Here is a 27,610-nt window from a genome sequence, read left to right as displayed (position 1 = left end):
TGAGGGGTGCAGGGACTGGGGGACACTGTGGGGCAGTGAGGGGTGCAGGGACTGGGGGACACTGGGGGGCAGTGAGGGGTGCAAGGACTGGGGGACATTGTGGGGCAGTGAGGGGTGCAGGGACTGGGGGACACTGTGGGGCAGTGAGGGGTGCAGGGACTGGGGGACACTGTGGGGCAGTGAGGGGTGCAGGGACTGGGGGACACTGTGGGGCAGTGAGGGGTGCATGGACTGGGGGACATTGTGGGGCAGTGAGGGGTGCACGGACTGGGGGACACTGTGGGGCAGTGAGGGGTGCAGGGACTGGGGGACACTGTGGGGCAGTGAGGGGTGCAGGGACTGGGGGACACTGTGGGGCAGTGAGGGGTGCAGGGACTGGGGGACACTGTGGGGCAGTGAGGGGTGCAGGGACTGGGGGACACTGTGGGGCAGTGAGGGGTGCAGGGACTGTGGGACACTGTGGGGCAGTGAGGGGTGCACGGACTGGGGGACACTGTGGGGCAGTGAGGGGTGCATGGACTGGGGGACATTGTGGGGCAGTGAGGGGTGCACGGACTGGGGGACACTGTGGGGCAGTGAGGGGTGCAGGGACTGGGGGACACTGTGGGGCAGTGAGGGGTGCAGGGACTGGGGGACACTGTGGGGCAGTGAGGGGTGCACGGACTGTGGGACACTGTGGGGTAGTGAGGGGTGCACGGACTGGGGGACACTGTGGGGCAGTGAGGGGTGCAGGGACTGGGGGACACTGTGGGGCAGTGAGGGGTGCAGGGACTGGGGGACACTGTGGGGCAGTGAGGGGTGCAGGGACTGGGGGACACTGTGGGGCAGTGAGGGGTGCAGGGACTGGGGGGCAGTGAGGGGTGCAGGGACTGGGGGACACTGTGGGGCAGTGAGGGGTGCAGGGACTGGGGGACACTGTAGGGCAGTGAGGGGTGCAGGGACTGGGGGACACTGTGGGGCAGTGAGGGGTGCAGGGACTGGGGGACACTGTGGGGCAGTGAGGGGTGCAGGGACTGGGGGACACTGTGGGGCAGTGAGGGGTGCAGGGACTGGGGGACACTGTGGGGCAGTGAGAGGTGCAGGGACTGGGGGACACTGTGGGGCAGTGAGGGGTGCAGGGACTGGGAGACACTGTGGGGCAGTGAGGGGTGCAGGGACTGGGGGACACTGTGGGGCAGTGAGGGGTGCAGGGACTGGGGGACACTGTGGGGCAGTGAGGGGTGCAGGGACTGGGGGACACTGTGGGGCAGTGAGGGGTGCAGGGACTGGGGGACACTGTGGGGCAGTGAGGGGTGCAGGGACTGGGGGACACTGTGGGGCAGTGAGGGGTACAGGGACTGGGGGACACTGTGGGGTGCAGGGACTGGGGGACACTGTGGGGCAGTGAGGGGTGCACAGACTGGGGGACACTGTGGGGCACTGAGGGGTGCAGGGACTGGGGGACACTGTGGGGCAGTGAGGGGTGCAGGGACTGGGGACACTGTGGGGCAGTGAGGGGTGCAGGGACTGGGGAACACTGCGGGGCAGTGAGGGGTGCACGGACTGGGGGACACTGTGGGGCAGTGAGGGGTGCAGGGACTGGGGGACACTGTGGGGCAGTGAGGGGTGCAGGGACTGGGGGACACTGTGGGGCAGTGAGGGGTGCAGGGACTGGGGGACACTGTGGGGCAGTGAGGGGTGCAGGGACTGGGGGACACTGTGGGGCAGTGAGGGGTGCAGGGACTGGGGGACACTGTGGGGCAGTGAGGGGTGCAGGGACTGGGGAACACTGCGGGGCAGTGAGGGGTGCAGGGACTGGGGGACACTGTGGGGCAGTGAGGGGTGCAGGGACTGGGGGACACTGTGGGGCAGTGAGGGGTGCAGGGACTGGGGGACACTGTGGGGCAGTGAGGGGTGCAGGGACTGGGGACACTGTGGGGCAGTGAGGGGTGCAGGGACTGGGGACACTGTGGGGCAGTGAGGGGTGCAGGGACTGGGGGACACTGTGGGGCAGTGAGGTGTGCAGGGACTGGGGGACACTGTGGGGCAGTGAGGGGTGCACGGACTGGGGGACACTGTGGGGCAGTGAGGGGTGCACGGACTGGGGGACACTGTGGGGCAGTGAGGGGTGCAGGGACTGGGGGACACTGTGGGGCAGTGAGGGGTGCACGGACTGGGGGACGCTGTGGGGCAGTGAGGGGTGCAGGGACTGGGGGACACTGTGGGGCAGTGAGGGGTGCACGGACTGGGGGACATTGTGGGGCAGTGAGGGGTGCAGGGACTGGGGGACACTATGGGGCAGTGAGGGGTGCACGGACTGGGGGACACTGTGGGGCAGTGAGGGGTGCAGGGACTGGGGGACACTGTGGGGCAGTGAGGGGTGCAGGGACTGGGGGACACTGTGGGGCAGTGAGGGGTGCAGGGACTGGGGGACACTGTGGGGCAGTGAGGGGTGCAGGGACTGGGGGACACTGTGGGGCAGTGAGGGGTGCACGGACTGGGGGACACTGTGGGGCAGTGAGGGGTGCAGGGACTGGGGGACACTGTGGGGCAGTGAGGGGTGCACGGACTGGGGGACACTGTGGGGCAGTGAGGGGTGCACGGACTGGGGGACACTGTGGGGCAGTGAGGGGTGCAGGGACTGGGGGACACTGTGGGGCAGTGAGGGGTGCACGGACTGTGGGACACTGTGGGGCAGTGAGGGGTGCACGGACTGGGGGACACTGTGGGGCAGTGAGGGGTGCAGGGACTGGGGGACACTGTGGGGCAGTGAGGGGTGCAGGGACTGGGGGACACTGTGGGGCAGTGAGGGGTGCAGGGACTGGGGGACACTGTGGGGCAGTGAGGGGTGCAGGGACTGGGGGACACTGTGGGGCAGTGAGGGGTGCAGGGACTGGGGGACACTGTGGGGCAGTGAGGGGTGCAGGGACTGGGGGACACTGTGGGGCAGTGAGGGGTGCAGGGACTGGGGGGCAGTGAGGGGTGCAGGGACTGGGGGACACTGTGGGGCAGTGAGGGGTGCAGGGACTGGGGGACACTGTAGGGCAGTGAGGGGTGCAGGGACTGGGGGACACTGTGGGGCACTGAGGGGTGCAGGGACTGGGGGACACTGTGGGGCACTGAGGGGTGCAGGGACTGTGGGGCAGCCAGCACAGTTTGGGGACGGTGGACGGGACCTTCGGACACGGGAAGCACAGCTTGTGGATGAGCGAGCTGGACAGTGTCCGGAAGGGGGTTTGAAACTTAGCACAAGGGGGCTGAGAGATTGAGAGGGGGAGAGAGTTACTCAACGAACACAGATCAGACACCAAACACGTGCTGGTACTCACCCCAGTCGCCACTGACTCCCGGCGCGACATACCGCCGCACAGGACAGGGATCGTGCCCCTGGAACCAGCGGGACACACAGGACCCGCCACACACCTAAAGGGTGGAGCACGTTGTTATTGTTCATAGAAACATAGAAAATAGGTGCAGGAGCAGGCCATTCGGCCCTTCTAGCCTGCACCGCCATTCAATGAGTTCATGGCTGAACATGCAACTTCAGTACCCCATTCCTGCTTTCTCACCATACCCCTTGATCCCCCGAGTAGTAAGGACTTCATCTAACTCCCTTTTGAATACATTTAGTGAATTGGCCTCAACAACTTTCTGTGGTAGAGAATTCCACAGGTTCACCACTCTCTGGGTGAGGAAGTTTCTCCTCATCTCGGTCCTAAATGGCTTACCCCTTATCCTGAGACTGTGACCCCTGGTTCTGGACTTCCCCAACATCGGGGACATTCTTCCTGCATCTAACCTGTCTGAACCCGTCAGAATTTTAAACGTTTCTATGAGGTCCCCTCTCATTCTTCTGAACTCCAGTGAATACAAGCCCAGTTGATCCAGTCTTTCTTGATAGGTCAGTCCCGCCATCCCGGGAATCAGTCTGGTGAACCTTCACTGCACTCCCTCAATAGCAAGAACGTCCTTCCTCAAGTTAGGAGACCAAAACTGTACACAATACTCCAGGTGTGGCCTCACCAAGGTCCTGTACAACTGTAGCAATACCTCCCTGCCCCAGTACTGTTCATTGACCATTGATAGATACAGAGTAAAGCTCCCTCTGCACTGTACACACATGGGGCCCTGTGACCCCTCACCCTGTCCACACATGGGGCCCTGTAACCCCTCACCCCTCACCCTGTCCACACATGGGGCGCTGTGACCCCTCACCCTGTCCACACACGGGGCCCTGTGACCTCTCACCCCTCACACTGTCCACACACGGGGCCCTGTGACCTCTCACCCCTCACCCTGTCCACACACGGGGCCCTGTGACCTCTCACCCCTCACCCTGTCCACACATGGGGCCCTGTGACCTCTCACCCCTCACCCTGTCCACACACGGGGCCCTGTGACCTCTCACCCCTCACCCTGTCCACACACGGGGTCCTGTGACCCCTCACCCCTCACACTGTCCACACACGGGGCCCTGTGACCTCTCACCCTGTCCACACACGGGGCCCTGTGACCTCTCACCCCTCACCCTGTCCACACAAGGGGCCCTGTGACCTCTCACCCCTCACAATGTCCACACACGGGACCCTGTGACCTCTCACCCCTCACACTGTCCACACACGGGGCCCTGTGACCTATCACCCCTCACACTGTCCACACACGGGGCCCTGTGACCTCTCACCCTGTCCACACACGGGGCCCTTTGACCTATCACCCCTCACACTGTCCACACACGGGGCCCTGTGACCTCTCACCCTGTCCACACACGGGGCCCTGTGACCTCTCACCCCTCACCCTGTCCACACACGGGGCCCTGTGACCTCTCACCCTGTCCACACACGGGGCCCTGTGACCTCTCACCCCTCACAATGTCCACACACGGGACCCTGTGACCTCTCACCCCTCACACTGTCCACACACGGGGCCCTGTGACCTCTCACCCTGTCCACACACGGGGCCCTTTGACCTATCACCCCTCACACTGTCCACACACGGGGCCCTGTGACCTCTCACCCTGTCCACACACGGGGCCCTGTGACCTCTCACCCCTCACCACAAACGGGGCCCTGTGACCTCTCACCCTGTCCACACACGGGGCCCTGTGACCTCTCACCCCTCACACTGTCCACACACGGGGCTCTGTGACCCCTCACCCTGTCCACACACGGGGCCCTGTGACCTCTCACCCCTCACCCTGTCCACACACGGGGCCCTGTGACCCCTCACACTGTCCACACACGGGGCCCTGTGACCTCTCACCCTGTCCACACACGGGGCCCTGTGACCTCTCACCCCTCACACTGTCCACACACGGGGCCCTGTGACCTCTCACCCCTCACACTGTCCACACACGGGGCCCTGTGACCCCTCACCCCTCAGCCTGTCCACACACGGGGCCCTGTGACCTCTCACCCCTCACCCTGTCCACACACGGGGCCCTGTGACCTCTCACCCCTCACACTGTCCACACACGGGGCCCTGTGACCTATCACCCCTCACACTGTCCACACTGGGCCCTGTGACCTCTTACCCTGTCCACACACTGGGCCCTGTGACCCCTCACCCCTCACTGTCCACACACTGGGCCCTGTGACCCCTCACCCCTCACACTGTCCACACATGGGGCCCTGTGACCTCTCACCCCTCACACTGTCCATACACGGGGCCCTGTGACCCCTCACCCCTCACACTGTCCACACACGGGGCCCTGTGACCTCTCACCCTGTCCACACACGGGGCCCTGTGACCTCTCACCCCTCACCCTGTCCACACACAGGGCCCTGTGACCCCTCACACTGTCCACACACGGGGCCCTGTGACCTCTCACCCCTCACACTGTCCACACACGGGGCCCTGTGACCTCTCACCCCTCACACTGTCCACACACTGGGCCCTGTGACCTCTCACCCCTCACACTGGGCCCTGTGACCTCTCACCCCTCACACTGGGCCCTGTGACCTCTCACCCCTCACACTGGGCCCTGTGACCTCTCACCCTGTCCACACACGGGGCCCTGTGACCTCTCACCCCTCACACTGTCCACACACTGGGCCCTGTGACCTCTCATACTGTCCACACACTGGGCTCTGTGACCTCTCACCCCTCACACTGTCCACACACTGGGCCCTGTGACCTCTCACCCCTCACACTGTCCACACACGGGGCCCTGTGACCTCTCACCCCTCACACTGTCCACACACGGGGCCCTGTGACCTCTCACCCCTCACACTGTCCACACACTGGGCCCTGTGACCTCTCACCCCTCACCCTGTCCACACACTGGGCACTGTGACCTCTCACCCCTCACACTGGGCCCTGTGACCTCTCACCCCTCACACTGGGCCCTGTGACCTCTCACCCCTCACACTGGGCCCTGTGACCTCTCACCCCTCACACTGTCCACACACGGGGCCCTGTGACCTCTCACCCTGTCCACACACTGGGCCCTGTGACCTCTCACCCCTCACACTGTCCACACACGGGGCCCTGTGACCCCTCACCCTGTCCACACACTGGGCCCTGTGACCTCTCACCCCTCACACTGTCCACACACGGGGCCCTGTGGCCTCTCACCCCTCACACTGTTCACACACGGGGCCCTGTGACCTCTCACCCCTCACACTGTCCACACACGGGGCCCTGTGACCTCTCACCCTGTCCACACACGGGGCCCTGTGACCTCTCACCCCTCACACTGGGCCCTGTGACCTCTCACCCCTCACCCTGTCCACACACGGGGCCCTGTGACCTCTCACCCCTCACACTGGGCCCTGTGACCTCTCACCCCTCACACTGTCCACACACGGGGCCCTGTGACCTCTCACCCCTCACACTGTCCACACACGGGGCCCTGTGATCTCTCACCCCTCACCCTGTCCACACACTGGGCCCTGTGACCTCTCACCCCTCACCCTGTCCACACACTGGGCCCTGTGACCTCTCACCCCTCACCCTGTCCACACACGGGGCCCTGTGGCCTCTCACCCCTCACACTGGGCCCTGTGACCTCTCACCCCTCACACTGTCCACACACGGGGCCCTGTGACCTCTCACCCCTCACCCTGTCCACACACTGGGCCCTGTGACCTCTCACCCTGTCCACACACGGGGCCCTGTGACCTCTCACCCCTCACACTGTCCACACACGGGGCCCTGTGACCTCTCACCCCTCACACTGTCCACACACGGGGCCCTGTGACCTCTCACCCCTCACCCTGTCCACACACTGGGCCCTGTGACCTCTCACCCCTCACCCTGTCCACACACTGGGCCCTGTGACCTCTCACCCCTCACACTGGGCCCTGTGACCTCTCACCCCTCACACTGTCCACACACGGGGCCCTGTGACCTCTCACCCCTCACCCTGTCCACACACGGGGCCCTGTGACCTCTCACCCCTCACACTGTCCACACACGGGGCCCTGTGACCTCTCATCCCTCACCCTGTCCACACACGGGGCCCTGTGACCTCTCACCCTCACCCTGTCCACACACTGGGCCCTGTGACCTCTCACCCCTCACCCTGTCCACACACGGGGCCCTGTGACCTCTCACCCCTCACACTGTCCACACACGGGGCCCTGTGACCTCTCATCCCTCACCCTGTCCACACACGGGGCCCTGTGACCTCTCACCCTCACCCTGTCCACACACTGGGCCCTGTGACCTCTCACCCCTCACCCTGTCCACACACGGGGTCCTGTGACCCGTCACCCCTCACACTGTCCACACACGGGGCCCTGTGACCTCTCACCCCTCACCCTGTCCACACACGGGGCCCTGTGACCTCTCACCCCTCACCCTGTCCATACACTGGGCCCTGTGACCTCTCACCCCTCACCCTGTCCACACACTGGGCCCTGTGACCTCTCACCCTCACCCTGTCCACACACTGGGCCCTGTGACCTCTCACCCCTCACCCTGTCCATACACTGGGCCCTGTGACCTCTCACCCCTCACACTGTCCACACACGGGGCCCTGTGACCTCTCACCCCTCACACTGTCCACACACGGGGCCCTGTGACCTCTCACCCCTCACCCTGTCCACACACGGGGTCCTGTGACCTCTCACCCCTCACCCTGTCCATACACTGGGCCCTGTGACCTCTCACCCCTCACCCTGTCCACACACGGGGCCCTGTGACCCCTCACCCCTCACCCTGTCCACACACTGGGCCCTGTGACCTCTCACCCCTCACCCTGTCCATACACTGGGCCCTGTGACCTCTCACCCCTCACCCTGTCCATACACTGGGCCCTGTGACCTCTCACCCCTCACCCTGTCCATACACTGGGCCCTGTGACCTCTCACCCCTCACCCTGTCCATACACTGGGCCCTGTGACCTCTCACCCCTCACCCATCTTCGCGGCGCCGCCAAACTCGGGCTCCGACAGAAGAGCAGGCCTCGCGCAGCCGCACACGCACAGACAGCGCCGCTTCCCAAATCTGCCCGGCAACAGCGGGAGCGCCTGCGCAGTGAGCACAGGGGGCGGGGCACAGTGACCTCACACACAGGGAGGGGGCGGGGCACAGTGACATCAGACACAGGGAGGGGGCGGGGCACAGTGACATCAGACACAGGGAGGGGGCGGGGCACAGTGACATCAGACACAGGGAGGGGGCGGGGCACAGTGACATCACACACAGGGGGAATGGGATTGTGAGATCTGGTGGTGGGGAGAGATGGATGAGACCCAGAGGCCCTTTACCCTTTACCCCTTTACCCTTTACCCTTTACCCCTTTACCCTTTACCCCTTTACCCCTGTACCCTGTACCCCTTTACCCCTGTACCCTTTACCCTTTACCCCTTTACCCTTTACCCCTTTACCCTTTACCCTTCCCCTTCATTCCACGTGTGAGCAGCTCCCTGGGATCATCCAATCACCAGCCACACAAACTGGCCAATCGGGAATTCCCCAGCATTGGGGGTCTTCGCCACTATTGGGGAGTGAGCCCCGGCTACAGATATTGGCTCAGGCTCCCATTGGCTCAGGCCCCTCAGGCTCAAACTCCCATTGGCTCAGACTCCCATTGGCTCAGGCCCCCTCTGGCTCAGACTCCCATTGGCTCAGGCCCCTCAGGCTCAAACTCCCATTGGCTCAGACTCCCATTGGCTCAGGCCCCCTCTGGCTCAGACTCCCATTGGCTCAGGCTCCCTCTGGCTCAGGCTCCCATTGGCTCAGACTCCCTCTGACTCAGGCTCCCATTGGCTCAGGCTCCCATTGGCTCAGACCCTTCTGGCTCAGGCCCCTCTGGCTCAGACTCCCATTGGCTCCCTCTGGCTCAGACTCCCATTGGCTCAGACTCCCATTGGCTCCCTCTGGCTCAGACTCCCATTGGCTCAGACTCCCTCTGGCTCAGACACCCATTGGCTCAGGCCCCTCAGGTTCCCATTGGCTCAGGCCCCTCTGGCTCAGGCCACTCTGGCTCAGACTCCCATTGGCTTAGGCCCCTCAGGCTCCCATTGGCTCAGATCCCTCTGGCTCAGGCTCCCTCTGGCTCAGACTCCCATTGGCTCAGGCTCCCATTGGCTCATCCCCTCTGGCTCAGGTTCCCATTGGCTCAGACACCCATTGGCTCCCTCTGGCTCAGACTCCCATTGGCTCAGACTCCCATTGGCTCAGACTCCCATTGGCTCAGGCCCCTCAGGCTCCCATTGGCTCAGGCCCCTCAGGCTCAGACTCCCTCTGGCTCAGACTCCCATTGGCTCAGGCACCTCTGGCTCAGGCCCCCATTGGCTCAGACTCCCATTGGCTCCCTCTGGCTCAGGCCCCTCAGGCTCAGACTCCCATTGGCTCAGACTCCCATTGGCTCCCTCTGGCTCAGACTTCCATTGGCTCAGACTCCCATTGACTCAGGCCCCTCAGGCTCAGACTCCCATTGGCTCAGACTCCCCTTGGCTCAGGCCCCTCAGGCTCAGGCTCCCTCTGGCTCAGACTCCCATTGGCTCAGGCCCCTCAGGCTCCCATTGGCTCAGGCCCCTCAGGCTCAGGCTCCCATTGGCTCAGACTCCCATTGGCTCAGGCCCCTCAGGCTCCCATTGGCTCAGGCCCCTCTGGCTCAGACTCCCATTGGCTCAGGCCCCTCAGGCTCCCATTGGCTCAGTCTCCCATTGGCTCAGACTCCCATTGGCTCAGGCCCCTCAGACTCCCATTGGCTCAGGCCCCTCAGGCTCAGACTCCCATTGGCTGAGACTCCCATTGGCTCAGGCCCCTCAGGCTCCCATTGGCTGAGACTCCCATTGGCTCAGGCCCCTCAGGCTCCCATTGGCTCAGACTCCCATTGGCTCAGGCCCCTCAGGCTCCCATTGGCTCAGGCCCCTCAGGCTCCCATTGGCTCAGGCCCTGTGGGATCTTCCTGTCCCTCCACATCCGGGCCTGGATTTTTTTGGGGGGGCGGGGCAAACTTTAACCAACGGTTTTTTATTTTCGGGTAAAAAGATTCCTTTATTTTGACCCATTTCCGGCGGATATTGCGCGGGTTTTGTTCGCGGACTGTGTTTTTCGGCTGACCTTTGCCCCCCTCGGGCTGACCAAAGGAGCCGGCCAATGGCGGGAGGGCCCGGGAGATTCTCCAACCAATCACAGCGGGGACCGGCGGCCCTCGGACCAATCAGGGACCGGGAGGTACACCAACCAATCAGCGATAGGGGCTCACCTGACCAATCAGGGCAGCGGCCGGGCGGTCCTCCAGCCAATCACGACAGGGGGCGCTGGTCCTCCAGCCAATGGCGGCAGAGCAGGCCCCGGCCCCGGCCTGTGTTGTGGGTGCAGGGCCTGCGGGAGAGGCTGTGAACACGGGTTGCTGCAGGCGGGGCCTTCCCGGAGCAAGACATCTCCCCGGGGATTGTACACACCCCTGACCGGTCCAGCAACTTCACACTGGTGAGTGTGTCAGGGGGAGTGTGTGTCACAGGGGGAGTGTGTGTCGGGGGGAGTGTGTGTCGGGGGGAGTGTGTGTCAGGGGGAGTGTGTCACAGGGGGAGTGTGACAGGGGAGTGTGTGTCAGGGGGAGTGTGTGACACAGGGGGAGTGTGTGTCAGGGGGAGTGTGTCACAGGGGAGTGTGTGACAGGGGAGTGTGTGTCAGGGGGAGTGTGTCACAGGGGGAGTGTGTGTCAGGGGGAGTGTGTGTCAGGGGGAGTGTGTGTCAGGGGGAGTGTGTGTCAGGGGAGTGTGTGTCAGGGGGAGTGTGTGACACAGGGGGAGTGTGTGTCAGGGGGAGTGTGTCACAGGGGAGTGTGTGACAGGGGAGTGTGTGTCAGGGGGAGTGTGTCACAGGGGGAGTGTGACAGGGGAGTGTGTGTCAGGGGGAGTGTGTGACACAGGGGGAGTGTGTGTCAGGGGGAGTGTGTCACAGGGGAGTGTGTGACAGGGGAGTGTGTGTCAGGGGGAGTGTGTCACAGGGGGAGTGTGTGTCAGGGGGAGTGTGTGTCACAGGGGGAGTGTGTGACAGGGGAGTGTGTGACAGGGGAGTGTGTGTCAGGGGGAGTGTGTCACAGGGGGAGTGTGTGTCAGGGGGAGTGTGTGTCACAGGGGGAGTGTGTGACAGGGGAGTGTGTGACAGGGGAGTGTGTGACAGGGGAGTGTGTGACAGGGGGAGTGTGTGTCAGGGGGAGTGTGTGTCAGGGGGAGTGTGTGTCACAGGGGGAGTGTGTGACAGGGGAGTGTGTGACAGGGGAGTGTGTGTCAGGGGGAGTGTGTGTCAGGGGGAGTGTGTGTCAGGGGAGTGTGTCACAGGGGGAGTGTGTCACAGGGGGAGTGTGTGTCAGGGGAGTGTGTGTCAGGGGGAGTGTGTGTCAGGGGGAGTGTGTCACAGGGGGAGTGTGTGACAGGGGGAGTGTGTCAGGGGGAGGGGGAGGGGGAGTGTGTCACAGGGGGAGTGTGTGACACAGGGAGAGTGTGACACAGGGAGAGTGTGTCAGGGGGAGTGTGTCACAGGGGGAGTGTGTGTCAGGGGAGTGTGTGTCAGGGGAGTGTGTGTCAGGGGGAGTGTGTGTCAGGGGGAGTGTGTGTCAGGGGGAGTGTGTGTCAGGGGGAGTGTGTGTCAGGGGGAGTGTGTGTCAGGGGAGTGTGTCACAGGGGGAGTGTGTGTCAGGGGAGTGTGTGTCAGGGGAGTGTGTGTCAGGGGGAGTGTGTCACAGGGGGAGTGTGTCACAGGGGGAGTGTGTGTCAGGGGAGTGTGTGTCAGGGGAGTGTGTCAGGGGGAGTGTGTGTCAGGGGGAGTGTGTGTCAGGGGGAGTGTGTCACAGGGGGAGTGTGTCAGGGGGAGTGTGTGTCAGGGGGAGTGTGTGTCAGGGGGAGTGTGTGTCAGGGGGAGTGTGTGTCAGGGGGAGTGTGTGACAGGGGGAGTGTGTGACAGGGGGAGTGTGTGACAGGGGGAGTGTGTGACAGGGGGAGTGTGTCAGGGGGAGTGTGTGACAGGGGGAGTGTGTCAGGGGGAGGGGGAGGGGGAGTGTGTCACAGGGGGAGTGTGTGACACAGGGAGAGTGTGACACGGGGAGAGTGTGACAGGGGGAGTGTGTGACACAGGGGGAGTGTGTCAGGGGAGTGTGTCAGGGGGAGTGTGTCACAGGGGGAGAGTGTGACAGGGGGAGTGTGTGTCAGGGGAGTGTGTGTCAGGGGGAGTGTGTGACAGGGGGAGTGTGTGTCAGGGGGAGTGTGTCAGGGGGAGTGTGTCAGGGGGAGTGTGTGTCAGGGGGAGTGTGTGTCAGGGGGAGTGTGTGACAGGGGGAGTGTGTCAGGGGGAGAGTGTGTCAGGGGGAGTGTGTGTCGGGGGAGTGTGTCACAGGGGGAGAGTGTGACAGGGGGAGAGTGTGACAGGGGGAGAGTGTGACAGGGGGAGAGTGTGACGGGGGAGAGTGTGACGGGGGAGTGTGTCACAGGGGGAGTGTGTCACAGGGGGAGTGTGTGTCAGGGGGAGTGTGTGTCAGGGGGAGTGTGTCAGGGGGAGTGTGTCAGGGGGAGTGTGTCAGGGGGAGTGTGTCACAGGGGAGTGTGTGTCACAGGGGAGTGTGTCACAGGGGAGTGTGTCACAGGGGAGTGTGTGTCAGGGGGAGTGTGTGTCAGGGGGAGTGTGTGTCAGGGGGAGTGTGTGTCAGGGGGAGTGTGTGACAGGGGGAGTGTGTCAGGGGGAGTGTGTGTCAGGGGGAGTGTGTGTCAGGGGGAGTGTGTCAGGGGGAGTGTGTCAGGGGGAGTGTGTCAGGGGGAGTGTGTGTCAGGGGGAGTGTGTGTCACAGGGGGAGTGTGTGTCACAGGGGGAGTGTGTGTCACAGGGGGAGTGTGTGTCACAGGGGGAGTGTGTGTCACAGGGGGAGTGTGTGTCACAGGGGGAGTGTGTGTCACAGGGGGAGTGTGTGTCACAGGGGGAGTGTGTGTCACAGGGGGAGTGTGTGTCACAGGGGGAGTGTGTGTCACAGGGGGAGTGTGTGTCACAGGGGGAGTGTGTGTCACAGGGGGAGTGTGTGTCACAGGGGGAGTGTGTGTCACAGGGGGAGTGTGTGTCACAGGGGGAGTGTGTGTCACAGGGGGAGTGTGTGTCACAGGGGGAGTGTGTGTCACAGGGGGAGTGTGTGTCACAGGGGGAGTGTGTGTCACAGGGGGAGTGTGTGTCACAGGGGGAGTGTGTGTCACAGGGGGAGTGTGTGTCACAGGGGGAGTGTGTGTCACAGGGGGAGTGTGTGTCACAGGGGGAGTGTGTGTCACAGGGGGAGTGTGTGTCACAGGGGGAGTGTGTGTCACAGGGGGAGTGTGTGTCACAGGGGGAGTGTGTGTCGGGGGGAGTGTGTGTCGGGGGGAGTGTGTGTCGGGGGGAGTGTGTGTCGGGGGGAGTGTGTGTCGGGGGGAGTGTGTGTCGGGGATTGTGTGTCGGGGAGTGTGTGTCGGGGGGAGTGTGTGTCGGGGGGAGTGTGTGTCGGGGGGAGTGTGTGTCGGGGGGAGTGTGTGTCGGGGGGAGTGTGTGTCGGGGGGAGTGTGTGTCGGGGGGAGTGTGTGTCGGGGGGAGTGTGTGTCAGGGGGAGTGTGTGTCAGGGGGAGTGTGTGACAGGGGGAGTGTGTCGCCGGGGGAGGGGGAGGGGGAGTGTGTCTCGGGAGTGGGAGTGTGTGACAGGGAGAGTGGGAGTGTGTGACAGGGGGAGTGGGAGTGTGTGACAGGGGGAGTGGGAGTGTGTGACAGGGGGAGTGGGAGTGTGTGACAGGGGGAGTGGGAGTGTGTGACAGGGGGAGTGGGAGTGTGTGACAGGGGGAGTGGGAGTGTGTGACAGGGGGAGTGGGAGTGTGTGACAGGGGGAGGGGGAGTGTGTGACAGGGGGAGTGGGAGTGTGTGACAGGGGGAGGGGGAGTGTGTGACAGGGGGAGGGGGAGTGTGTGACAGGGGGAGGGGGAGTGTGTGACAGGGGGAGGGGGAGTGTGTGACAGGGGGAGGGGGAGTGTGTGACAGGGGGAGGGGGAGTGTGTGACAGGGGGAGGGGGAGTGTGTGACAGGGGGAGGGGGAGTGTGTGACAGGGGGGATTGTGACAGGGGGAGTGTGTGACAGGGGGAGGGGGAGTGTGTGACGGGGAGGGGGAGTGTGTGACAGGGGGAGGGGGAGTGTGTGACAGGGGGAGGGGGAGTGTGTGACAGGGGGGGGGGGAGTGTGTGACAGGGGGAGGGGGAGTGTGTGACATGGGGAGGGGGAGTGTGTGACGGGGAGTGTGACAGGGGGAGGGGGAATGTGTGACGGGGAGTGTGTCACAGGGGAAGGGGGAGTGTGTGACGGGGGGAGTGGGAGTGTGTCACGGGGAGGGGGAGTGTCACAGGGGGAGTGGGGGAGGGGGAGTGTCACAGGGGGAGTGGGGGAGGGGGAGTGTCACAGGGGGAGGTGGAGAGAGAGGGAGTGTGATAGGGGGAGGGGGAGCGAGAGGGAGTGTGATAGGGGGAGGGGGAGTGTCACAGGGGGAGGGGGAGTGTGTCACAGGGGGAGTGTGTCACAGGGGGAGTGTGACGGGGGAGGGGGAGTGTGTGACAGGGGGAGTGTGTGACAGGGGGAGATGGGAGTGTGTGACGGGGAGTGGGAGTGTGTGACAGGGGGAGTGTGTGACAGGGGGAGTGTGTGACAGGGGGAGTGTGTGACAGGGGGAGTGGGAGTGTGTGACAGGGGGAGTGGGGGAGGGGGAGTGTCACAGGGGGAGTGTGTCACGGGGAGGGGGAGTGTGTCACAGGGGGAGGGGGAGTGTGTGACAGGGGGAGTGGGAGTGTGTGACAGGGGGAGTGGGAGTGTGTGACAGGGGGAGTGGGAGTGTGTGACAGGGGGAGTGGGAGTGTGTGACAGGGGGAGTGGGAGTGTGTGACAGGGGGAGTGGGAGTGTGTGACAGGGGGAGTGTGTGACAGGGGGAGTGGGAGTGTGTGACAGGGGGAGTGGGAGTGTGTGACAGGGGGAGTGGGAGTGTGTGACAGGGGGAGTGGGAGTGTGTGACAGGGGGAGTGGGAGTGTGTGACAGGGGGAGTGGGAGTGTGTGACAGGGGGAGTGGGAGTGTGTGACAGGGGGAGTGGGAGTGTGTGACAGGGGGAGTGGGAGTGTGTGACAGGGGGAGTGGGAGTGTGTGACAGGGGGAGTGGGAGTGTGTGACAGGGGGAGTGGGAGTGTGTGACAGGGGAGTGGGAGTGTGTGACAGGGGGAGTGGGAGTGTGTGACAGGGGGAGTGGGAGTGTGTGACAGGGGGAGTGGGAGTGTGTGACAGGGGGAGTGGGAGTGTGTGACAGGGGGAGTGGGAGTGTGTGACAGGGGGAGTGGGAGTGTGTGACAGGGGGAGTGGGAGTGTGTGACAGGGGGAGTGGGAGTGTGTGACAGGGGGAGTGGGAGTGTGTGACAGGGGGAGTGGGAGTGTGTGACAGGGGGAGTGGGAGTGTGTGACAGGGGGAGTGGGAGTGTGTGACAGGGGGAGTGGGAGTGTGTGACAGGGGGAGTGGGAGTGTGTGACAGGGGGAGTGGGAGTGTGTGACAGGGGGAGTGGGAGTGTGTGACAGGGGGAGTGGGAGTGTGTGACAGGGGGAGTGGGAGTGTGTGACAGGGGGAGTGGGAGTGTGTGACAGGGGGAGTGGGAGTGTGTGACAGGGGGAGTGGGAGTGTGTGACAGGGGGAGTGGGAGTGTGTGACAGGGGGAGTGGGAGTGTGTGACAGGGGGAGTGGGAGTGTGTGACAGGGGGAGTGGGAGTGTGTGACAGGGGGAGTGGGAGTGTGTGACAGGGGGAGTGGGAGTGTGTGACAGGGGGAGTGGGAGTGTGTGACAGGGGGAGTGGGAGTGTGTGACAGGGGGAGTGGGAGTGTGTGACAGGGGGAGTGGGAGTGTGTGACAGGGGGAGTGGGAGTGTGTGACAGGGGAGTGGGAGTGTGTGACAGGGGGAGTGGGAGTGTGTGACAGGGGGAGTGGGAGTGTGTGACAGGGGGAGTGGGAGTGTGTGACAGGGGGAGTGGGAGTGTGTGACAGGGGGAGTGGGAGTGTGTGACAGGGGGAGTGGGAGTGTGTGACAGGGGGAGTGGGAGTGTGTGACAGGGGGAGTGGGAGTGTGTGACAGGGGGAGTGGGAGTGTGTGACAGGGGGAGTGGGAGTGTGTGACAGGGGGAGTGGGAGTGTGTGACAGGGGGAGTGGGAGTGTGTGACAGGGGGAGTGGGAGTGTGTGACAGGGGGAGTGGGAGTGTGTGACAGGGGGAGTGGGAGTGTGTGACAGGGGGAGGGGGAGTGTGTGACAGGGGGAGGGGGAGTGTGTGACAGGGGGAGGGGGAGTGTGTGACAGGGGGAGGGGGAGTGTGTGACAGGGGGAGGGGGAGTGTGTGACAGGGGGAGGGGGAGTGTGTGACAGGGGGAGGGGGAGTGTGTGACAGGGGGAGGGGGAGTGTGTGACAGGGGGAGGGGGAGTGTGTGACAGGGGGAGGGGGAGTGTGTGACAGGGGGAGGGGGAGTGTGTGACAGGGGGAGGGGGGAGTGTGTGACAGGGGGAGGGGGAGTGTGTGACAGGGGGAGGGGGAGTGTGTGACAGGGGGAGGGGGAGTGTGTGACAGGGGGAGGGGGAGTGTGTGACAGGGGGAGGGGGAGTGTGTGACAGGGGGAGGGGGAGTGTGTGACAGGGGGAGGGGGAGTGTGTGACAGGGGGAGGGGGAGTGTGTGACAGGGGGAGGGGGAGTGTGTGACAGGGGGAGGGGGAGTGTGTGACAGGGGGAGGGGGAGTGTGTGACAGGGGGAGGGGGAGTGTGTGACAGGGGGAGGGGGAGTGTGTGACAGGGGGAGGGGGAGTGTGTGACAGGGGGAGGGGGAGTGTGTGACAGGGGGAGGGGGAGTGTGTGACAGGGGGAGGGGGAGTGTGTGACAGGGGGAGGGGGAGTGTGTGACAGGGGGAGGGGGAGTGTGTGACAGGGGGAGGGGGAGTGTGTGACAGGGGGAGGGGGAGTGTGTGACAGGGGGAGGGGGAGTGTGTGACAGGGGGAGGGGGAGTGTGTGACAGGGGGAGGGGGAGTGTGTGACAGGGGGAGGGGGAGTGTGTGACAGGGGGAGGGGGAGTGTGTGACAGGGGGAGGGGGAGTGTGTGACAGGGGGAGGGGGAGTGTGTGACAGGGGGAGGGGGAGTGTGTGACAGGGGGAGGGGGAGTGTGTGACAGGGGGAGGGGGAGTGTGTGACAGGGGGAGGGGGAGTGTGTGACAGGGGGAGGGGGAGTGTGTGACAGGGGGAGGGGGAGTGTGTGACAGGGGGAGGGGGAGTGTGTGACAGGGGGAGGGGGAGTGTGTGACAGGGGGAGGGGGAGTGTGTGACAGGGGGAGGGGGAGTGTGTGACAGGGGGAGGGGGAGTGTGTGACAGGGGGAGGGGGAGTGTGTGACAGGGGGAGGGGGAGTGTGTGACAGGGGGAGGGGGAGTGTGTGACAGGGGGAGGGGGAGTGTGTGACAGGGGGAGGGGGAGTGTGTGACAGGGGGAGGGGGAGTGTGTGACAGGGGGAGGGGGAGTGTGTGACAGGGGGAGGGGGAGTGTGTGACAGGGGGAGGGGGAGTGTGTGACAGGGGGAGGGGGAGTGTGTGACAGGGGGAGGGGGAGTGTGTGACAGGGGGAGGGGGAGTGTGTGACAGGGGGAGGGGGAGTGTGTGACAGGGGGAGGGGGAGTGTGTGACAGGGGGAGGGGGAGTGTGTGACAGGGGGAGGGGGAGTGTGTGACAGGGGGAGGGGGAGTGTGTGACAGGGGGAGGGGGAGTGTGTGACAGGGGGAGGGGGAGTGTGTGACAGGGGGAGGGGGAGTGTGTGACAGGGGGAGGGGGAGTGTGTGACAGGGGGAGGGGGAGTGTGTGACAGGGGGAGGGGGAGTGTGTGACAGGGGGAGGGGGAGTGTGTGACAGGGGGAGGGGGAGTGTGTGACAGGGGGAGGGGGAGTGTGTGACAGGGGGAGGGGGAGTGTGTGACAGGGGGAGGGGGAGTGTGTGACAGGGGGAGGGGGAGTGTGTGACAGGGGGAGGGGGAGTGTGTGACAGGGGGAGGGGGAGTGTGTGACAGGGGGAGGGGGAGTGTGTGAGAGGGGGAGGGGGAGTGTGTGAGAGGGGGAGGGGGAGTGTGTGAGAGGGGGAGGGGGAGTGTGTGAGAGGGGGAGGGGGAGTGTGTGACAGGGGGAGTGGGAGTGTGTGACAGGGGGAGTGGGAGTGTGTGACAGGGGGAGTGGGAGTGTGTGACAGGGGGAGTGGGAGTGTGTGACAGGGGGAGTGGGAGTGTGTGACAGGGGGAGTGGGAGTGTGTGACAGGGGGAGTGGGAGTGTGTGACAGGGGGAGTGGGAGTGTGTGACAGGGGGAGGGGGAGTGTGTGACAGGGGGAGGGGGAGTGTGTGACAGGGGGAGGGGGAGTGTGTGACAGGGGGAGGGGGAGTGTGTGACAGGGGGAGGGGGAGTGTGTGACAGGGGGAGGGGGAGTGTGTGACAGGGGGAGGGGGAGTGTGTGACAGGGGGAGGGGGAGTGTGTGACAGGGGGAGTGGGAGTGTGTGACAGGGGGAGGGGGAGTGTGTGACAGGGGGAGGGGGAGTGTGTGACAGGGGGAGGGGGAGTGTGTGACAGGGGGAGGGGGAGTGTGTGACAGGGGGAGGGGGAGTGTGTGACAGGGGGAGGGGGAGTGTGTGACAGGGGGAGGGGGAGTGTGTGACAGGGGGAGGGGGAGTGTGTGACAGGGGGAGGGGGGAGTGTGTGACAGGGGGAGGGGGAGTGTGTGACAGGGGGAGGGGGAGTGTGTGACAGGGGGAGGGGGAGTGTGTGACAGGGGGAGGGGGAGTGTGTGACAGGGGGAGGGGGAAGAGTGTCACAGGGGGAGGGGGAGAGTGTCACGGGGAGTGTCACGGGGGAGAGAGAGGGAGTGTCACGGGGAGGAGGAAGAGTGTCACGGGGAGGGGGAAGAGTGTCACGGGGGAGGGGGAGAGTGTCACGGGGGAGGGGGAGAGTGTCACGGGGAGGGGGAGTGTCACGGGGAGGGGGAGAGAGGGGGAGTGTCACGGGGAGGGGGAAGAGTGTCACAGGGGGAGGGGGAGAGTGTCACAGGGGGAGGGGGAGAGTGTCACGGGGAGTGTCACGGGGGAGAGAGAGGGAGTGTCACGGGGAGGGGGAGAGTGTCACAGGGGGAGGGGGAAGAGTGTCACAGGGGGAGGGGGGGGAGTGTCACGGGGGAGAGAGAGGGAGTGTCACGGGGAGGGGGAAGAGTGTCACAGGGGAGGGGGAAGAGTGTCACAGGGGGAGGGGGAAGAGTGTCACAGGGGGAGGGGGAGAGTGTCACGGGGAGTGTCACGGGGAGGGGGAAGAGTGTCACACGGGGAGGGGGAGAGTGTCACGGGGGGAGGGGGAGAGTGTCACGGGGGGAGGGGGAGAGTGTCACGGGGGGAGGGGGAGAGTGTCACGGGGGGAGGGGGAGAGTGTCACGGGGGGAGGGGGAGAGTGTCACGGGGGGAGGGGGAGAGTGTCACGGGGGGAGGGGGAGAGTGTCACGGGGGGAGGGGAGGGTGTCACGGGGGGAGGGGGAGGGTGTCACGGGGGGAGGGGGAGGGTGTCACGGGGGGAGGGGGAGGGTGTCACGGGGGGAGGGGGAGGGTGTCACGGGGGGAGGGGGAGGGTGTCACGGGGGGAGGGGGAGGGTGTCACGGGGGGGAGGGGGATGGGGGGAGGGGGAGTGTCACGGGGAGGGGAGAGAGGGAGGGGGAGAGTGTCACGGGGAGAGTGTCACAGGGAGGGGGAGAGTGTCACGGGGGGAGGGGGAGAGAGGGAGAGTGTCACGGGGAGGGGGAGAGTGTCACGGGGAGGGGGAGAGTGTCACGGGGAGGGGGAGAGTGTCACGGGGAGGGGGAGAGTGTCACGGGGGGAGGGGGAAGAGTGTCACGGGGAAGGGGGAGAGTGTCACGGGGAGTGTCACAGGTTGAGGGGGAGTGTCACGGGGAGGAGTAGAGAGGGAGGGGGAGAGTGTCACAGGGAGGGGGAGAGTGTCACGGGGGGAGGGGGAGAGAGGGAGAGTGTCACGGGGAAGGGGGAGAGTGTCACGGGGAAGGGGGAGAGTGTCACGGGGGGAGGGGGAGAGTGTCACGGGGAGTGTCACAGGTTGAGGGGGAGTGTCACGGGGAGGAGTAGAGAGGGAGGGGGAGAGTGTCACAGGGAGGGGGAGAGTGTCACGGGGGGAGGGGGAGAGAGGGAGAGTGTCACGGGGAAGGGGGAGAGTGTCACGGGGAAGGGGGAGAGTGTCACGGGGGAAGGGGGAGAGTGTCACGGGGGGAGGGGGAGAGTGTCACGGGGGGAGGGGGAGAGTGTCACGGGGGGAGGGGGAGAGTGTCACGGGGGGAGGGGGAGAGTGTCACGGGGGGAGGGGGAGAGTGTCACGGGGGGAGGGGGAGAGAGGGAGAGTGTCACGGGGAAGGGGGAGAGTGTCACGGGGAAGGGGGAGAGTGTCACGGGGGAAGGGGGAGAGTGTCACGGGGGGAGGGGGAGAGTGTCACGGGGGGAGGGGGAGAGTGTCACGGGGGGAGGGGGAGAGTGTCACGGGGGGAGGGGGAGAGTGTCACGGGGGGAGGGGGAGAGTGTCACGGGGGGAGGGGGAGAGTGTCACGGGGGGAGGGGGAGTGTCACGGGGAGGGGGAGAGTGTCACGGGGGGAGGGGGAGAGTGTCACGGGGGGAGGGGGAGAGTGTCACGGGGGGAGGGGGAGAGTGTCACGGGGGGAGGGGGAGAGTGTCACGGGGGGAGGGGGAGAGTGTCACGGGGGGAGGGGGAGTGTCACGGGGAGGGGGAGAGTGTCACGGGGAGTGTCACGGGGAGGGGGAGAGTGGGGGAGGGGGAGGGTGTCACAGGGAGAGGGGGAGGGTGTCACAGGGAGAGGGGGAGAGTGTCACAGGGGGAGGGGGAGAGTGTCACAGGGGGAGGGGGAGAGTGTCACAGGGGGAGGGGGAGAGTGGGAGTGTCACGGGGGAGAGGGAGGGAGAGACGCAGAGAGGGAGGGAGAGACGCAGAGAGGGAGGGAGAGACGCAGAGAGGGAGGGCGAGATGCAGAGAGGGAGGGAGAGAGTGACAGGGCGAGGAGGGAGAGAGAGAGGGGGGAGGGAGGGAGGGACAGACAGACAGAGACAGAGACAGAGGGGAGGGGGGAGAGCGTGAGAGAGAGAGAAACAGTCGAAAGGTCATCTCTGAAACTTTAAAAGGTGATATTTCCATCATCCAGTGTGTTGGTCTTGCATTTATATAGCGCCTTTCTCAACCTCCGGACGTCCCAAAGTGTTTTCGAGCCGAAGGACTGGTTTTGAAGTGTCGTGCCTGTTGTAATGTCGAGGGAGAGGGGGACAGGGACAGAGTGATCATGTTACTGAACTCGGAATCGAGAGACCGTGAGCTCAGGACCCAGCACGGCAAGTTTAAGAAGTTGAATGCAGTGTTTCCGAGTGTGAAGTATCCAGGTTTGCTGACGATACAAAGCTAAGTTGTGAGGAGGTTGCAAAGGGATATCGGCAGGTTCAGTGAGTGTCCGAGAACATGGCGGGTGGAGTTAGCCATTCGGGCGGCAAAATAGACAAGCAGAGTATTTTTGAAATGGTTAGAGATTGGGAAATGTTGCTGTTTGAGGGACGCGGGTGTCACAAGTTGACAGGCCGGTACAGCAAGCAATTAGGAAGGCAAATGGTACGTTGCCCTTTGTTACAAGGGATTGGTGCAGAAGAGTAACGAATTATATAGGGCCTTGGTGAGACCACACCTGGAGTACTGTACCGTTTTGGTCTCATCGTAGAACTTTACAGCACGGAGGGAGGCCATTCGGCCCATCGTGTCCGTGCCGGCCGACCAAGAGCCCCCTTTCAGGCCGTGAGTTCCCCCCCAGACCCCCACCACCCTCTGGGTGAAGACATTTCCCCTCAAATCCCCTCTAAACCTCCCCCCCCCAATTACTTTCAATCTCTGCCCCCTGGTTGTTGACCCCTCTGCCCAGGGAAACAGGTCCGTCCTATCCACTCTATCCAGGCCCCTCATCATTTTATACACCTCAATCAGGTCTCCCCTCAGCCTCCTCTGTTCCAAGGAAAACAACCCCAGCCTATCCAATCTTACCTCATCGCTAAAATTCTCCAGTCCCGGCAAAATCCTGGTAAATCTCCTCTGTACCCTCTCCAGTGCAACATCCTGGTAAATCTCCTCTGTACCCTCTCTAGTGCAACATCCTGGTAAATCTCCTCTGTACCCTCTCCAGTGCAACATCCTGGTAAATCTCCTCTGTACCCTCTCCAGTGCAACATCCTGGTAAATCTCCTCTGTACCCTCTCCAGTGCAACATCCTGGTAAATCTCCTCTGTACCCTCTCCAGTGCAACATCCTGGTAAATCCCCTCTGTACCCTCGCCAGTGCAACATCCTGGTAAATCTCCTCTGTACCCTCTCTAGTGCAACATCCTGGTAAATCTCCTCTGTACCCTCTCCAGTGCAACATCCTGGTAAATCTCCTCTGTACTCTCTCCAGTGCAACATCCTGGTAAATCTCCTCTGCACCCTCTCCAGTGCAACATCCTGGTAAATCTCCTCTGTACCCTCTCCGGTGCAACATCCTGGTAAATCCCTCTGTACCCTCTCCAGTGCAACATCCTGGTAAATCTCCTCTGTACCCTCTCTAGTGCAACATCCTGGTAAATCTCCTCTGTACCCTCTCCAGTGCAACATCCTGGTAAATCTCCTCTGTACCCTCTCCAGTGCAACATCCTGGTAAATCTCCTCTGTACCCTCTCCAGTGCAACATCCTGGTAAATCTCCTCTGTACCCTCTCCAGTGCAACATCCTGGTAAATCCCCTCTGTACCCTCTCCAGTGCAACATCCTGGTAAATCCCCTCTGTACCCTCTCTAGTGCAACATACTGGTAAATCTCCTCTGTACCCTCTCTAGTACAACATCCTGGTAAATCTCCTCTGTACCCTCTCCAGTGCAACATCCTGGTAAATCTCCTCTGTACCCTCTCCAGTGCAACATCCTGGTAAATCTCCTCTGTACCCTCTCCAGTGCAACATCCTGGTAAATCTCCTCTGTGCCCTCTCTAGTGCAACATCCTGGTAAATCTCCTCTGTACCCTCTCCAGTGCAATCACGTTCTTCCTGTAATGCCTCCTTACCTAAGGAAGGATATACTTGCCTGCAACTTGATTGCGGCAAAGGTTCACCAGACTGGCTCCTGGGATGGGGAGTGGGGGCGGTTTGTCCAATGAGGAGAGATTGCGTAGACTGGACCTGGAGTGCAGAAGAATGAGAGATGATTTCATTGAAATGTATAAAATTCTTCAGGGGATTGACGGTAGATGCTGAGAGGATGTTTTTCCCTGGCTTGGGGAGGTGGTGGTGGGGAGGAGAGAGTCTCGAACCAGGGCTCACAGTCTCAGAACAAGGGGCTGTCCATTTCGGACTGGAGTGAGGAGGAATTTCCTCTCTGAGGGGGTTGAATCTTTGGAATTCTCTGCCCTGCCGGGCTGTGGAGACTTAGTCGTTGTGTATTCAAGACAGAGATTGGTAGACTTTTGAGCACCAAAGGGAAACAGAGAATAGGAACATCAGAAATAGGAGCAGGAGTCGGCCATTCGGCCCCTCGAGCCTGCTCCGCCATTTAATACGATCGCGGCTGATCCGATCATGGACTCAGCTCCACTTCCCCGCCCGCTCCCCATAACCCTTCACTCCCTTATCGCCCAAAAATCTGTCTATCTCCGCCTTAAATATATTCAGTGACCCAGCCTCCACAGCTCTCTGGGGCAGAGAATTCCACAGATTTACAACCCTCTGAGAGAAGAAATTCCTCCTCATCTCAGTTTTAAATGGGCGGCCCCTTATTCTGAGACCATGCCCCCTAGTTCTAGTCTCCCCCATCAGTGGGAACATCCTCTCTGCATCCACCTTGTCGAGCCCCCTCATAATCTGATACGTTTCGATAAGATCACCTCTCATTCTTCTGAACTCCAATGAGTAGAGGCCCAACCTCCTCAACCTTTCCTCATAAGTCAACCCCCTCATCTCCGGAATCAACCGAGTGAACCTTCTCTGAACTGCCTCCAAAGCAAGTATATCCTTCCGTAAATACGGAGAGCAAAACTGCACGCAGTACTCCAGGTGTGGCCTCACCAATACCCTGTATAACTGCACGCAGTACTCCAGGTGTGGCCTCACCAATACCCTGTGTAACTGCACGCAGTCCTCCAGGTGTGGCCTCACCAATACCCTGTGTAACTGCACGCGGTACTCCAGGTGTGGCCTCACCAATACCCTGTGTAACTGCACGCAGTACTCCAGGTGTGGCCTCACCAATACCCTGTATAACTGCACGCAGTACTCCAGGTGTGGCCTCACCAATACCCTGTGTAACTGCACGCAGTACTCCAGGTGTGGCCTCACCAATGCCCTGTATAACTGCACGCAGTACTCCAGGTGTGGCCTCACCAATACCCTGTATAACTGCACGCGGTACTCCAGGTGTGGCCTCACCAATACCCTGTGTAACTGCACGCAGTACTCCAGGTGTGGCCTCACCAATACCCTGTGTAACTGCACGCAGTACTCCAGGTGTGGCCTCACCAATACCCTGTGTAACTGCACGCAGTACTCCAGGTGTGGCCTCACCAATACCCTGTACAGTTGCAGCAGGACACCTCATGGCCATTATCACATTGCTGTTTGTGGGCGCTTGACGCGTTGGAAATGGCTGCCACGTCCCACATTACTGCAGTGACTACACTCCCAGAGTGGAGGCTCAGTCGTTGCGTGTGTCCAAGACGGAGATCGATAAGATTTTGGGATATTGAGGGAATCGAGGGATACGGGGATCGGAGTGGAAGATCAGCCGTGATCTTATCGATTGGCGGAGCAGGCTCGAGGGGCCGAACGGCCGAGTGATTATGGTGTTCTGATGCACTTTATTGGGCTGTCGGGCGCTTTGAGACGTCTGGTGAAAGGCACGATATAACTGCAGGACTTTTGAGGTCTGGTCGCGAGCGTGACCCTCTCTGTCGTCTCTTGGCAGGGTACCCGGGGCGGAGAGGAGCCATGTCGCCGGTGGGCAGCTCGGAACAGATCGCCGCGTCGTGTCCGGAGAGCTCGGGGCCCGCCGAGAGGCCCCAGCACCCCTGCCCGGCCTGTGGACGCAGCTTCAGCCGGCCCTGCAACCTGGCCAAGCACCGGTGCGAGGTGGGGGGGTCGGGGTTGCCGGGGGCGGCCCAACACCCCCATCGCTGCGCCGACTGCGGCCTGGCTTTCGGCTACCCTTCCCAGCTGGAGGCCCACCGCCGGGCCCACACCGGGGAGAGGCCTTTCGCCTGCCCGCCGCCCTGTGGCAAGGCCTACACCCGCCTGTCCAGCCTGCTGGCCCACCGCCGGGCCCACACGGGCGAGAAGCCCTTCGCCTGCTCCCTGTGCGGCAAGTCCTACACCCGGGCCTCCAGCCTGCTGGCCCACCGCCGGGGTCTGCACGCCGGTCGGCCGGCCTTCGTGTGCCCGCTGTGCGGCAAGGGCTTCGCCCAGGCCTTTCACCTGCTCACCCACCGGCGGGTCCACAGCGGCGAGAGGCCCTTCCGCTGCTCCCTGTGCGGCAAGGCCTTCACCCAGTCCTCCAGCCTGCTCACCCACGGCCGGGTCCACAGCGGCGAGAGGCCCTACCAGTGCCCCGACTGTGGCAAGGCCTTCAGCCAGTCCTGCAGCCTGCTCAGGCACCGGCGCATCCACACCTGACCCGGCCCGAGGGAGGGCATCACGGTGCGGCGGGGGGGGGGGGGGGAATCATGGCGCCAGTCGACCAGGGGGTGAATCGTGGCGCCGGTCGACCAAGGGGTGAATCGTGGCGCCGGTCGACCAGGGGGTGAATCGTGGCGCCGGTCGACCAGGGGTTGAATCGTGGCGTGGCGCCGGTCAACCAGGGGGTGAATCGTGGCGCCAGTCGACCAGGGGGTGAATCGTGGCGCCGGTCGACCAGGGGGTGAATCGTGGCGTGGCACCGGTCAACCAGGGGGTGAATCGTGGCGCCGGTCGACCAGGGGGTGAATCGTGGCGCCGGTCGACCAGGGGGTGAATCGTGGCGTGGCGCCGGTCGACCAGGGGGTGAATCGTGGCGTGGCGCCGGTCAACCAGGGGGTGAATCGTGGCGCCGGTCGACCAGGGGATGAATCGTGGAGCGGCGCCGGTCAACCAGGGGGTGAATCGTGGCGCCGGTCAACCAGGGGGTGAATCGTGGTGCCGGTCGACCAGGGGGTGAATCGTGGTGCCGGTCGACCAGGGGGTGAATCGTGGCGTGGCGCCGGTCAACCAGGGGGTGAATCGTGGCGCCGGTCAACCAGGGGGTGAATCGTGGTGCCGGTCGACCAGGGGGTGAATCGTGGCGCCGGTCAACCAGGGGGTGAATCGTGGCACCGGTCAACCAGGGGGTGAATCGTGGCACCGGTCAACCAGGGGGTGAATCGTGGCGCCGGTCGACCAGGGGGTGAATCGTGGCGTGGCGCCGGTCAACCAGGGGGTGAATCGTGGCGCCGGTCGACCAGGGGGTGAATCGTGCCACCGGTCAACCAGGGGGTGAATCGTGGCGCCGGTCGACCAGGGGTTGAATCGTGGCGTGGCGCCGGTCAACCAGGGGGTGAATCGTGGCGCCAGTCGACCAGGGGGTGAATCGTGGCGCCGGTCGACCAGGGGGTGAATCGTGGCGTGGCACCGGTCAACCAGGGGGTGAATCGTGGCGCCGGTCGACCAGGGGGTGAATCGTGGCGCCGGTCGACCAGGGGGTGAATCGTGGCGTGGCGCCGGTCGACCAGGGGGTGAATCGTGGCGTGGCGCCGGTCAACCAGGGGGTGAATCGTGGCGCCGGTCGACCAGGGGGTGAATCGTGGAGCGGCGCCGGTCAACCAGGGGGTGAATCGTGGCGCCGGTCAACCAGGGGGTGAATCGTGGTGCCGGTCGACCAGGGGGTGAATCGTGGTGCCGGTCGACCAGGGGGTGAATCGTGGCGTGGCGCCGGTCAACCAGGGGGTGAATCGTGGCGCCGGTCAACCAGGGGGTGAATCGTGGTGCCGGTCGACCAGGGGGTGAATCGTGGCGCCGGTCAACCAGGGGGTGAATCGTGGCACCGGTCAACCAGGGGGTGAATCGTGGCACCGGTCAACC

At 63.6% G+C, this 27,610-nt stretch overlaps 2 protein-coding genes across 4 annotated transcripts in view; one reads left to right on the top strand and one right to left on the bottom strand.

Annotated features, from left to right (window-relative positions):
* mrpl52 (mitochondrial ribosomal protein L52) overlaps nucleotides 1-10,817 on the bottom strand; it is a 175,617-nt gene extending 164,800 nt beyond the window's left edge. The window contains exons 1-3 of the mRNA XM_070866761.1: nucleotides 10,684-10,817; nucleotides 8,339-8,427; nucleotides 3,309-3,402 (exon numbers count right to left, since the gene is read on the bottom strand). Of these exons, the coding sequence (XP_070722862.1) occupies nucleotides 3,309-3,402; nucleotides 8,339-8,427; nucleotides 10,684-10,817 (317 nt within the window). The remainder of the gene's footprint in view (nucleotides 1-3,308; nucleotides 3,403-8,338; nucleotides 8,428-10,683) is intronic.
* Nucleotides 10,725-26,217, top strand: LOC139235299 (zinc finger protein 696-like). 3 transcript variants are annotated; one of them, XM_070866444.1, is made up of 3 exons: nucleotides 10,725-10,866; nucleotides 21,697-21,856; nucleotides 25,488-26,217. In XM_070866444.1, exons 2-3 carry the CDS (start codon nucleotides 21,808-21,810, stop codon nucleotides 26,189-26,191), a joined length of 753 nt encoding a protein of 250 aa, XP_070722545.1. In that variant the 5' UTR covers nucleotides 10,725-10,866; nucleotides 21,697-21,807; the 3' UTR covers nucleotides 26,192-26,217. The 3 variants fall into 3 exon arrangements, with proteins under 3 accessions (XP_070722545.1, XP_070722544.1, XP_070722546.1); XM_070866443.1 differs by having other exon boundaries at nucleotides 21,697-21,904; XM_070866445.1 differs by lacking the exon at nucleotides 21,697-21,856.
* The last annotated feature ends 1,393 nt before the right edge of the window (nucleotides 26,218-27,610 follow it).

Source organism: Pristiophorus japonicus, chromosome 23 (assembly GCF_044704955.1).
Source record: "Pristiophorus japonicus isolate sPriJap1 chromosome 23, sPriJap1.hap1, whole genome shotgun sequence".
In the NCBI taxonomy this organism is placed as follows: domain Eukaryota; kingdom Metazoa; phylum Chordata; class Chondrichthyes; family Pristiophoridae; genus Pristiophorus; species Pristiophorus japonicus.
The sequence above is the reverse complement of the archived record's forward strand: the minus strand, read 5'-3'. Positions and strand labels throughout refer to the sequence as shown.

Coding starts and splice junctions, on each gene's coding strand:
- LOC139235299 (XM_070866443.1), top strand. CDS start 21,808: ATGTTACTGAACTCGGAATCGAGAGACCGTGAGCTCAGGACCCAGCAC. Junction 21,905..25,487: donor TCCGAGTGTGAAGTATCCAG/GTTTGCTGACGA, acceptor GTCTCTTGGCAG/GGTACCCGGGGCGGAGAGGA.